Source organism: Oncorhynchus nerka, linkage group LG22, assembly GCF_034236695.1.
Source record: "Oncorhynchus nerka isolate Pitt River linkage group LG22, Oner_Uvic_2.0, whole genome shotgun sequence".
In the NCBI taxonomy this organism is placed as follows: domain Eukaryota; kingdom Metazoa; phylum Chordata; class Actinopteri; order Salmoniformes; family Salmonidae; genus Oncorhynchus; species Oncorhynchus nerka.
In genome coordinates this window covers 57,019,350-57,031,692 of record NC_088417.1, presented here as the reverse complement: position 1 = coordinate 57,031,692, position 12,343 = coordinate 57,019,350, and the positions used below count along the sequence as shown (strand labels likewise).

Here is a 12,343-nt window from a genome sequence, read left to right as displayed (position 1 = left end):
GGTGCATCGTCAGTGATGTGGGCACAGTCCTGGTGTAGTAATAGTAAAGATGTTCTCAACTGTGGTATTAGTATTGCCACTAATACACAAATAAATGAAATTATAAACCATAGCATTATGTCGAAGCCTTCGCAGCTCAGCTATTCCTTGTCATGTGCCGTTACATGTTTGTCAATTAATTAAACATGTTTAAAAAATAATCGCCGTTTCTGTATTTTTATTTCCGGGTATGCGTTTAATCCACAGCGCATGCTCACATCAGTGCAGAGTTACAAACCACATAGTTTATTTAGCTCCCTGGTTTGGCTTGGTGTCCGCACGTTCAGCAATGCACGGTATAATCGTGAATCTGAGAGTCGTGTACTGCAGCTATATCATGAATAGTTTTATATAAGAATAGGCCTACATCAAATATTGTTTTCTATATGCTTCTACGCTATTTCATGATCCGGGCCTAGAACGTACACCGCCGTCCATTGGGTCCAAAGTTTCTGATGACGTAGCGAGCGATCTAGTAGGGCACGTACTGAACGTCAATGCGGTAGTGGAACGAAACGGAAGAACACAGGTTGGAAAGGGCTGTGGATTTTTCAATCCCGTTTACAAAACTGTCTCCAACCGGACCTCTACGAATTTTAGGAAAGCCAGAGGCCGCTATACAACATGGGAAACGCAGAGAGCGGCTGCGGAGGTGGTAGTGGGGACGAGGAGGATGTCGAAGCCGAGAGCCCCGGGTTCGCGGAAGGCAGTCCGGCCTCTGCGGCCACGGGCGTCGGCGTTGCTAACAGTGGAGGCTCTGGTTCTGGAAGGAGTGGAAGGGGATCGAATAACCCTCCAGTGCCGGGCTGCGGACCACCTACCCCAGGGGTGCTTTTAGAGCAGGTCAAACTGAGGGAGGCGGCGGCCCGCATTAGCGACTCGGGGGTCGCCATTCCTGAGTCGGTCCTGGCCGGGAATGAGGGCGTCCTGGTGCGGTGGCTCGAGGACCGGTTGAGCCGGGGAGAGGAGTCTGTAAATGTGGAACAATTTTGCGAGATGCTCGAGAGCCGAGACGCTCCGCGAGATGAGTGCGAAGAGGTACAGTATTTCCGCGATAACTACCATAATATAAAGCCCACAATATTTCTTATACCTCAATGTTATCATAGGAAGAGCGAGTGTCCACCATTATGTGATTCGCAGCTGAGTGGCAGAAAGTGTTTTGTTTACATTGTAGGCCTGGTTACATGTCCTCTGACTAACCCATGCCAAGCAATAAGTGTGTCACGACACCACGAGCCATAAAGGGACATTATGTGCTGTCAGACCTTTACGTTTGTCAGTGATCATTGATATTTTGATGCCAAACCTTCCTATTTTCTGCTCTATCTACAACAAGCTGCATTGTACTTTTTGTAGACCTTTTAGCTACGTTTTCTGTCACGAGTTGATATATGAATAGGACCTGCTCTGTAATGAATAGCTTTGCCTTTATCTCTGTCAATGTAGGACATTGTGTGCCTATGGCAGGATAGGCATGCTTCAGAATGCTATGGAATCCTGACTCACAGGAACATCCACAATCCATATAAACAGTATACCTGTCTGGTTTGACAGAGAGACACAAACAAATTATAGTGTAATCTCATAACAGATTATCAGCATAGGCAGATATCAAATAGCTCCATGTTTTGGTTCTAGGGTCTGTGTCACTTTTATCCAGAGCTGACAGTTGTCGGGCCTTTCCTGGGAAGATTGTTGTAGAGGCCAGGGGGGGGGTCAAGGCATTGGCAATGTGTCCACCTCAGGTCAGTGTGTCAAAAATATTAGCTTCTCTCCTAACCCCGTCACCCAGGTGACGTCCTAGTGTAGACAGAAGCAGAGGTGAACAACCTGCGTAGTTGAATGTCTATGTCCCTATGAGTGTATTTCCTCATGCTTCTCTGTCCGATGAGTGTATTTCCTCATGCTTCTCTGTCCCTGCCCTAGGCCTTTGGTCAGTTTGACGCAGAGGGAGATGGAGTGGTGGATGTTGAGAACATGCTGATGGCTCTGAAGAACTCCAACGGGGCCAATCTACAGGGAGAGCTGAGTCACGTGATCCGACAACTCCAGGCATGCACCCTAACCCCAGGTAGGAACAGCCCCAATGTGATACGGATGTATGTTATAGGTTAATGGGGAGTTATGTTGTGGTGGGTGTTCTGTACATTGTGGAGAGTTGCAATAGGAAGACTGGGGAAAGGACAGAGGGATAGGCAAAGATGTAGGTAAAAGGGATTTCTGTGTTCACCAACAGCATGATACATCTTATATGTGTATCGTCCTTCTTTATTTTAGGATTCGTTGACATATTCTCCAAGTCCAAAGACAGGTTGGGAGCGCACGCCTCAAAGATCCTGAAGTTCCTCCACAGGAACCGTATTCCCAGTAGTGCCATCCCTTTCCCTGTTCTAGAGGGATACAACAGCATTTGTACCATGAGGTCTACCGTGGTGCAGGACTTCCTAGAGTTCCTCCTTCAGAAGGAGAAAGGTAAACAAAAGTATTATAAAATATCGATAGAATACCCTCTGGGAACATGAATGTTGTTAAATTAGCACAAGGAGATTGCCTTGTACTAACAACCTATTATTACACATCAATTACACACATCTTCAGATCACGAATGTCATGTAATACTAGTTTACCCTTTATTCACCATGAAACAACACCTCAGCCTGTCTCATTGAGCTGGTTCTCCTCTCTCCCTCCTCCCAGACTTAGACATCCAGTACAGGGCAGAGTTGAACCGGGACCCAGAGGTGGATAAAGTGAAGGTGGTCACACAGTGCTACAACTTCATAGAAGCTTCGTCCAATGCCGCGGACATTCACAAGATGACCAACGGAGAGACTGTGACCTTCTGGCAGTCAGACGGCAGCGCCCGCTCACACTGGATAAGGTGAGAGACAACCGCTACAAGCATGGCTTTTTAATCAGGGTTAGATCCAAGCCATTCACATCCAGCTTGAAAGGGAGCTGTGGCTAGCTTTCTAATGTACCTCTGTAGTTTATTTATATATATTTATCTTTGAGTACACTATTATCTTTGAGTTCAAATGTTGTTTGATTTCGTTGTGTCCAGGCTAAAGTGTCATGTTTAGGGCAATGAGTTTTACCTGATCAAGTCACATTCTCAGGTTAAACTCGGGGCCCTACTTTTCATTTGACCTTATCGTTGTATTTTCAGGTTGAAGATGAAGCCGGACGTGGTGCTGCGTCGCCTGGCCATCGCAGTGGCATCCAACGACCACAGCTACATGCCCCAGCTGGTGTCGGTGGCCGTGGGCAAGAACCGGCGATCGCTGCAGGAGATCAAGGATGTGCGCATCCCCTCCAACGTCACAGGTTACGTGGCCCTGCTGGAGAACGCCAACATCACTCACCCCTGTGAGTCAGTCGCTGTCTGCCTGCCTGCATGTCACTAGGGCCTTTCACTCCAGAAAAGAATGATGCAGATCGATGTGGGTGCAATCCACCCGGATCATGAGTCTAATGTGAAAGCTCCTACTTTATTACACACTACTCAATTCATCTAGTTCCTCCAGTTAGTCTTTTGGGGAGGCTAGAAGTCTGCATCTCTGGTTAAGCTTCTGTTTGAAATCGATTCTCCCTGGAATTTGATTACAGTATACATCAGGGGTCAGCAAACTTTTTGGCTCAAGGGCCACATTGGGATTTTGAAATTCATTGGCGAAAAAGAGCAGTTATTTCAAAACATATATCCATGATATTTTCTGCATACTTTCTATCTAGTTTTAGATGTGTTTATTTATTTTATTACTCAATTCATCAGGCCGTAGACCACCCCTGGTGACAAGAGTTTTTAGTTTAATATGTTTTTGTTCGGTGTGCCAACTAAAGACATGTACCCTCTGGGATTAGTCAAGAATTCCTGTCCGATCCTATCCCACGCCATTCAAATCATTCCGCTCTGTGGCCTCCAGACATCCAGATCAACATCAAGCGGTGCCTGAGTGATGGTTGTGACACGCGGATCCACGGGCTGAAGACCCTGGGCTACCAGATCACCAAGAGTAAAGAGGTGTCTGTGTCTGATGCCTCGGCTATCTGGTACCTGTCACTGCTCACCTCCCTGGTCACAGCCTCAATGGAGACCAACCCTGTCCTGGCACAGACTGTCCTACAGAGCACACAGTGAGTACCAACTAGAGACAGGGTTATGGAAGGGTGCTATGTCATGCTTATTTAGGGGTCTGGGTAGGAGTGCTGATCTAGGATCAGGTCCCCACCTGTCCCTATATATTCTTATTCATTATGATCTAAAAGGTGAAACTCCTACTCTGAGAGGCTTTGTGGATACGGGCTCTGATGTTCTGAATGGGTCTATTGCATGCGTATGAAGGGATCATCATTAGGGCCAGGAGTTTTTTTTCTGACCACTTGACCTAACCAGGAACAACTCCTAGTTGTCATGATTATGAAGAGGTTCTGCAGCATTTCACTTTTGTCACCAGTAATTGAATGCTTTGACTTGACTTTTTGTTGTGCCACTGTGTCTGAGAGCTTGGTTTCTTCTGTTCCCTCCTCGTAGAAAAGCCTTAAAGCACATGCCACCACTGTCCTTAACGCCGTCGTCCACCGAGTTCCCCAAGTTCTTCTCCATGAACATCCTCGAGGAGGTGGACGGGTTCCTGCTCAGAATAGCAGAGTAAGTCTATAGTAGTAGTAACTATATAATGAGTATGACTGACAATAAAAACATTCAAATGAGAATAGCAGAATAATGCTTAGATCCTGTGATTACATCATTACACTGGCCTCTCTATGCTGATAATCTCGGAGCCTACCATGTTTACATGATTATGTTGACATTTTTAATTTATTTATGGATCCCCATTAGCTGCTGCCAAGGCAGCAACTACTCTTCCTGGGGTCCAGCGACATCAAGGCAGTTATATACAATTACAAATATTACATGACATTACATTTCAGAACACTTTTCACAACACGTTAAGTGTGTTCCCTCAGGCCCCTAGTCTACCATCACATACTGTATCTACTATACAAAATTCATGTGTATGTGAGTATGAGTGTGTCTGTACAGATATCAGCACATTGATTGAGTGGTGATATTCTCTGTATTACCTTAACTCTTTGTAAATACTCTCTCTCTATCTATTTCTCGATTTCTCGCGTGTAGACATGCACACACGCACCCCCCCTCTCTCTTCTCTCCCCCTCACACACTATCTCGCACCCGCTTACTCTCTTTCTCTCGTACACTCTATCTTACGTATATCTCACACCCACTCACCATCTTTCTGTTTGTCTTTACACTCAATCACTCTCAGCCTCACACCATTTTTTCCCCCTCTTTCTCTCTTCATCCCCCTGTAGTTGCTGTGTGACCCCTGATGCAGAACTGACCCTGTTGGCCTTTGCCCTGGCCCGGGGCAGTGTGGCTAAGATCCTCCAATCCCTGTCTGGTATCAGTGAGCACCTGGAGGCAGAGTACAGAGCCTCGTCCCTCATCTCCTCCATGGCCTCAGTCAGACTGCGCCTGCTCTATCGCAACGGTAACCTCAACCAACCCCGCTTACAGTATCCTTCTCCCGGTCTTCAGCCAACCCCGCTTACCTTATCCACTATGTCCCCCATGTCGTATGGCCGTAGTAGTTGAGGCAATGGGTTGCTGACCAGACAATTCTGGCGATGGTGCTGTGATTATGCTTTAGATCAGTGTTTCCAATATGGTGGGCCAGGATCAAGCCTGATTCTTTTTGAATCGCGTGTAGACACTAGTTCCTGGATAGAAACGTATTTGTGGGACACAAGAAAACTTTAGGGTTACAAAGAATTTGAGGATTCTGGATTTTCTGGTTGGAAGATTCCGGATTTCCTGAAAATTCCCTCCTGATTCCGGGAATCTTCCAACCAGGGTTTCTAGAAAACCTGTGAATTTGGGGAAATTTACCAGAATTTTGCAACCCTAGTTAGATTACAAAATGGTTTGCGACCATCGCCTTTAGATATGGCTGTTCTGAAGTGATTGCGTGTCTTGTGCCCTACTCTAGGGAAGACCCTTCAGTTGCACCTGCAGGCCTGTGATGTGAAGGGCAAAGAGGAGAAGTCGGGACCAGAGAACATGCTGACTGAATCCGCCGCCACTGGAGACGGTATAGTTACTTACTGTAGTCTCTCTGTCTCTTTCTCTCTCTCGTTCACGCTCTCCAAGTATGTGCATGTTTAAGTTTGCATGCTTAATCAGTTGCTCTAATGTTCTGTACAGGGTTTCTTACAGAAAGTGGTAAGAAGAGAGCTAGCGTGATCCTGTCTACAGAAGACCAGAGCAACTTCCAGGTCACTCAGATGAAGGTTAAAGTGAGTGTGTGTAGTGTTCATATCTTGCAATAGTGCATTGGTGTTCACAGCAATGGGGTTCTCATGAAGTATTAAGCATCCTCTATCAGTCTATTTGTGGCATAGTGTGTGTTTGCACTTTTGCTCCCTACCATTTGCTGTTTTCTCCATACGATCTGTGTTTTTCAACAGGTCCGTAAAGGTGCTATTGGAGCAAAGTGTGGCCTGGTGTTTGCCTACAGTGAAGGAGACACCTTTGATGCAGAAAAACACTTCAAGAGGTTTAAGAAGTATGACTCCTGGAACTACAAGGACTACAAGGAGTTTGTGCAAGACAAGTAAGGACCTCCCCGGAGTGGTACCTGTTGAACCCCGATGAACTGCCTATTTATTTTCTTCTGGATTTAACTCGGTAGTAGTACAGTCGTCTCATGCACCAGACATCCTACCCATGTTCGTAAGGTCTGGTATAAAACGAGGCCTTGAACTAGAGTCAGTATAGTGACCTGTTCCATATGAATGAATGAATGTGACAGTTCCATATGAATGTCTGACCCCTGGTTTGTCATGTGATCTACCTTGCAGTCTGAGGATTCCACTGCAGGCGGAGGATGAGCCCATTGGCTGGTTTGAGCTGGAGGATGACTGGAACGATGTGGAGATCAAACTGCAGACTTGTCGCGTTGCAAAGGTACTCAACACTCTTTCGCGCTCTCTATCTCTCTCTTTTTTCTAGTTTTACTATCTCTCTCTGCCCTGTCCATATTATTGTTTCTCCCTCCTCTCATTCAACCACTCTTCAATACTTTCTCTCTCTGACACTCAACTCCCCTGCTCCTCCCTCTCCTCCCCACCTACCAATCAAATAAGAGTATCTATGTGCAGAAATCACATATTACTATGTTTCCCAATATGTAATGTTAATTGTGTGAATCCATCAATTAGCAGTGTAAGAATAGTCCCACCATCCACATTTATGTAACACTCATACTGATAACTGTGAAGTGACTCCCCTCTCTCCCCCAGTTCCTGATGGTGAAGTTCCTGTGTGCGCGGCAGGACAGTGCAGAGCGTCTGGGCGTCCAGTCTCTGTCCTTCAGTGGGTACCTGTGTCCCGGGGCCGAGAGGCTGGATGATCTGGACGACCTGAGCCCACAAGGAGATGGCTCAGAGGGGGACATGGTCACTGGACTCACCCTGCTCAAGAAGACCCTCTTCTTCATCCAGCAGCTCACACGAGACATGGTACCCACTGTCAGTAGTACCCTCAGTCATTATACTGTAAGATTCGATTGTATTTTATTATTAAAGTGTTATGCATATTAGCGCCACACCGGCAGTCACAAGTTATGACCGCAGAAAAAATTACATTTGACTCTTGATTTGCGATAACTAGGCTTCTCCAAAACTGTGATGCCACTGATAGTCATTAGTAGCCTACCAAACTTGCTAACAGCTAGCGCTCTATTGTCCCTCTAATCATTCTGACATCAATGCAAATACAATCGAAAATCGAATCAAAAACTTCATGAGAGCCCTGGGATTCAGAGTTTGACCGGAATAGGATCACCTGTTGCACAGCGAGAACCAGCTCCTTGTAGCTGGTTGATTCATGGAATGAAATAAGTGTTCCTATAAGCTCGTGTTGCACAACATTTCTATAGGCTATGCAATTGCGTAAGAATACAGAGTTTTGATGGCCCCTATTAAAAAGGATCCCATCAGCTTTCTATAGGCTTGCTATATTTATATATATTTAACTTCAGAGTAGCCTACCTGGCTGGCATGAAAATTAACCGCAGAAAAAGCGTCTGCCATTCAAGTGCATATGGATTACATGTCTTTTTTTTAATCTGCTCATTCCATGACAGACTGACCAGGTGAATGGGCAATACAAAATATTTACGTGGCTGTGAACGGGGTATGGTAGTTGGTGCCAGGCGAACCGATTTGAGCGTGCCAAGGACTGCAACGCTGCTGGGTTTTTCACACTCCTGTGTGTATCAAGAATGGGCCACCACCAAAAGGACATCCAGCCAACTTGACACAACTGTAGGAAGCATTAGTCAACATGGGCCAGCATCCCTGTGCAACACTTTCAACACCTTGTCGAGTCCATGCCCCGACAAATTTGAGGCTGTTCTGAGAGCAAAAGGGGTTGCAACTCAATATTAGGAAGGTGTTCCTGATGTTCTGTACACGCAGTGGCAAGAAAAAGTATGTGAACCCTTTGGAATTACCTGGATTTCTGCATAAATTGGTCATAAAATGTGATCTGATCTTCGTCTAAGTCACATCAATAGACAAACACAGTCTGCTAAAACACACACAAACAATTATATGTTTTCATGTCTTTATTGAACACACCGTGTAAACATTCACAGTGCAGGGTAGAAAAACTATGCGAACCCTTAGATTTAATAACTGGTTGACCCTCCTTTGGCAGCAATAGCCTCAACCGAATGTTTTCTGTAGTTGCGGATCAGACTTCACAACGGTCAGGAGGAACTTTGTACCATTCCTCTTTAACAAAACTGTTTCAGTTCAGCAATATTCTTGGGATGTCTGGTGTGAACCGCTCTCCTGAGGTCATGCCACAGCATCTCAAATCGAGTTGAGGTCACTCCAGAAGGTACATTTTCTTCTGTTGAAGCATTTATGTTGTTGATTTACTTCTGTGTTTTGGGTCGTTGTCCTGTTGCATAACCAAACTTCTGTTGAAGCTAGCCTAACATTTTACTGCAAAATGTCTTTATAAACTTCCAATTAAAATTTTCTGTCAATGATAGCAAGCTGTCCAGGCCCTGAGGCAGCAAAGCAGCCCCAAACCATGATGTTCTCTCCATCATACTTTACAGTTGGGATAGGGTTTTGATGTTGGTGTGCTGTGCCTTTTTTTCTCCACACATATTGTTGTGTGTTCCTTCCAAACATCTCAAATTTAGTTTAATCTGTCCACAGAATATTTTGCCAGTAGCGCTGTTGAACATTCAGGTGCTCTTTTGCGAACTTCAGATGTGCAGCAATGTTTTTTTTTGGACAGCAGTGGCTTCTTCTGTGGTGTCCTCCCATGAACACCATTCTTGTTTAGTGTTTTACGCATAGTAGACTCATCAGAGATTTTACCATGTTCCAGAGATTTCTGTAAGTCTTTAGCTGACACTCTAGGATTCTTCTTAATCATTGAGCATCCTGCACTGTGCTCTTGCAGTCATCTTTTCAGGACGGCCACTCCTAGGGAGAGTAGAAATACTGCTGAACTTTCTCCATTTATAGACAATTTGTCTTACTGTGGACTGATGAACATCAAGGCTTTTAGAGATACTTTTTAAAACTCTTTCCAGCTTTACGCAAGTCAACAATTCTTAATCTTAGGTCTTCTGAGATCTCGTTTGTTCGAGGCATGGCTCACATCAGGCAATGCTTCTTGTGAATTGCATTTTGTTTTGAATTGCATGTTTTTTATAGGGCAGGGCAGCTCTCACCTACATCACCTGTCTCATTGATTGGACTCCAGGTTAGCTGACTCCTGACTCCAATTAACTTTTTCCATCCTACACTGTGAATGTTTAAATTATGTATTCAATATAGACAAGAACAATACAATACTTTGTTATTAGTTTAAGCACACTGTTTGTCAATTGTTGTGACTTAGATGAAGATCAGATCAAATTTTATGACCACTTTATGCAGAAGTCCAGGTAATTCCAAAGGGTTCACATACTTTTTCTTGCCACTGTATATTATTTAGTATATGTAAAGACCAGACTAAATTGAGAATAGTCTGATGGGTGAGAGTATTATCTAGTGCTTGTCAAATTGTGAATGAGAGACTGATGAGGTGTGTTTTTTTCAAATCATTATTTGTTGCAAAATCTAAATATATATAGCCTAACCTTTGTATTCCAACTAAATTTATATAAATAAGTCAATTTGGCATGTAGGAGTACCTGTTTCTTTGTTAACCGCTCAACATAGAATAGCCACTCTCCCTCAAATCGTTTGGAGACAATATCCTTTCTCTTTTATTCAGCTATGTTTATTGTATTGTTTTTACTATAAAATAATATAAAATAATACCACTGGAATTATAAGCAAATCTTGCCTGCTAAATCAACTAGTATAGCCCACAGCCATATGGCATAGCCAGATCAGGACCTAACATAAGGATGACTCAGAATAGCCTATTCTATTCTTTTCAAATAGGCAACTTTTTTTTAATGTCATAATGTTTATTTCGATCTACCTAAAATACATTTGGATTTATTGTGAAGGTGTAGGCTATATTAAATGGATTTATTATACTTTTTTAAATGTTTCAACGGTCTGCATCAGTGGCTTGTAGGCTATGCGCGGAAGCCGGAGATGCTGAACGTGTTTGTTAATTGTTGGCGGAGAATTGACCGCGAGACCTGCAGTTAATTGCATGACAATCACCGGCTGAGAAAATGTCATGACCGCAACAGTCATAGTCATGCGTCTTTAATAATGCCCAGCCTAAATGTGCTTATAAGACACTATTTGCTGCAGCAAAATAAAATGAATCATTATATTTGCCCACTTATACACTACGTATCTCAGTGTAGTCTGTACATGTTGACTGTCTTAAGTCCAAGCTCAAGATGGGAGACAAATGAATAAGGCCAATTAAGTGAACTAAACTTAATTTAGGTCCGTCAGTTCTCAAACGGCTGTTGTATTCGTTTTTAGCTCTCAGATTTTAAATGGTGTAATCGAATAACATTGCTTTGACAATGATGTTATTTGATGATCATGTTGATTGCCTGTGCATCAAATAGCTCGATAAAGACGTGATATATCTCCTCTGTATCTAACTCTGTAGGATGTGTCCCTGTTCAAGCAGAAGTTTCTACTGGATTTCAGTGGCCTCAACCTCATCCTGTTCTGGAGCTTCTATAACAAACTCCGGGAGATGTGAGTACAGAGAGACATTATACACTAGATAGGAGTCATGTTGACCTATTCTGTCCATGGCCCTTCCTGTATAGATAAAGTGACCGTTTGTGTTGGTTTTTTGGTGTTATGGTGTGGTCATTATGGTTTGGGATGAAGACATCTCATCACACGGTCACACATGGGACTGCTGCTTTTGTGGTCTGTGATTGGAGTATGGTCGGCTTATGACATCTGTCAAACCAACCTTCTGTCGCTCTGTCTTCCCAGTGAGGGAGAGGAGGTGATGAAGAGCAGAGTGCTGGTGCTCCAGCTGCTCCAGAACTGTTTCGCCGTGCTGCCCAGCCCCAGCTCGCTGGAATTCAGGGGCCTAGAGGAGAGCAGGGGGACTGTGGATGGAGCAGTAACCTCAGCATCAGCCTCCGCATCCCCGTCCACATCCAGCAGTAGCGAGCCAGACTCTGCCAGGGCAGTGTGGGAGCTCTACACCCACCTCTGTCAAAGTAAAGGCCTTGTACATCTATTAGACACACAATGGTACCGCTGTATCAGTAGTTTCAGTGTTACTTTTCGTAAAATGCAATGTGCTCTTGGAAGGCAAGGGAAAATATAAAAAATGATAAAAAAGCTACTGGAGACTGGTATAAAGAGTATTGGAAGTGGAGAAGGTTTAAAGTCGTGATTTGTGTTGTTGTGTTGAGCAGTTGTAGATGGTCCGGAGGCTGAGGGGACAGTGGACAAAGCCCTGAGGAAGGAGGCAGTGAAAGCCGTTCTGAACGGAGCGGCCATCTTCTTCCCAGACAAACAAAGCAGAAGAGACAAACTCTTCCACATGATGGTGAGTGACTGGGAAAGAGCTCCATCTGCTGCTTGACAGACCATTGGCATTGGGGGAACTTTGTGCTGTTTCTGTTGCTGTTAACAGCTATACACGATATTCTCTTTTTAATTGTTTCAGAAAAACATCACAGAGGAGGATCAGCCAGAGTCTGTGAAGTTGACGTTTGAATCGCTTTGTAATTACTTCAGGTAATAATGTGTGTATACACACACACACACACACACTTGGTGAATTAGAGCTCAG

The 12,343-nt window shown here is 44.3% G+C and overlaps 1 protein-coding gene across 4 annotated transcripts in view; it reads left to right on the top strand.

The window, feature by feature from the left end:
* The first annotated feature begins 306 nt into the window (after nt 1-306).
* zzef1 (zinc finger, ZZ-type with EF hand domain 1) overlaps nt 307-12,343 on the top strand; it is a 51,924-nt gene continuing 39,887 nt past the window's right edge. For 2 of the 4 annotated variants that reach the window (XM_065007274.1, XM_029627402.2), the window contains exons 1-17: nt 307-1,077; nt 1,969-2,113; nt 2,320-2,514; nt 2,740-2,923; nt 3,212-3,411; nt 3,969-4,179; nt 4,577-4,693; nt 5,383-5,561; nt 6,060-6,161; nt 6,275-6,366; nt 6,538-6,683; nt 6,931-7,036; nt 7,372-7,590; nt 11,189-11,280; nt 11,530-11,762; nt 11,964-12,097; nt 12,218-12,288. In XM_065007274.1, the coding sequence (XP_064863346.1) occupies nt 664-1,077; nt 1,969-2,113; nt 2,320-2,514; nt 2,740-2,923; nt 3,212-3,411; nt 3,969-4,179; nt 4,577-4,693; nt 5,383-5,561; nt 6,060-6,161; nt 6,275-6,366; nt 6,538-6,683; nt 6,931-7,036; nt 7,372-7,590; nt 11,189-11,280; nt 11,530-11,762; nt 11,964-12,097; nt 12,218-12,288 (2,840 nt within the window). In that variant the 5' untranslated portion in view covers nt 307-663. Of the gene's footprint in view, nt 1,078-1,968; nt 2,114-2,319; nt 2,515-2,739; nt 2,924-3,211; nt 3,412-3,968; nt 4,180-4,576; nt 4,694-5,382; nt 5,562-6,059; nt 6,162-6,274; nt 6,367-6,537; nt 6,684-6,930; nt 7,037-7,371; nt 7,600-11,188; nt 11,281-11,529; nt 11,763-11,963; nt 12,098-12,217; nt 12,289-12,343 lie in introns of all 4 variants that reach the window. The other 2 variants (XM_029627401.2, XM_029627400.2) reach the window with 1 other exon arrangement.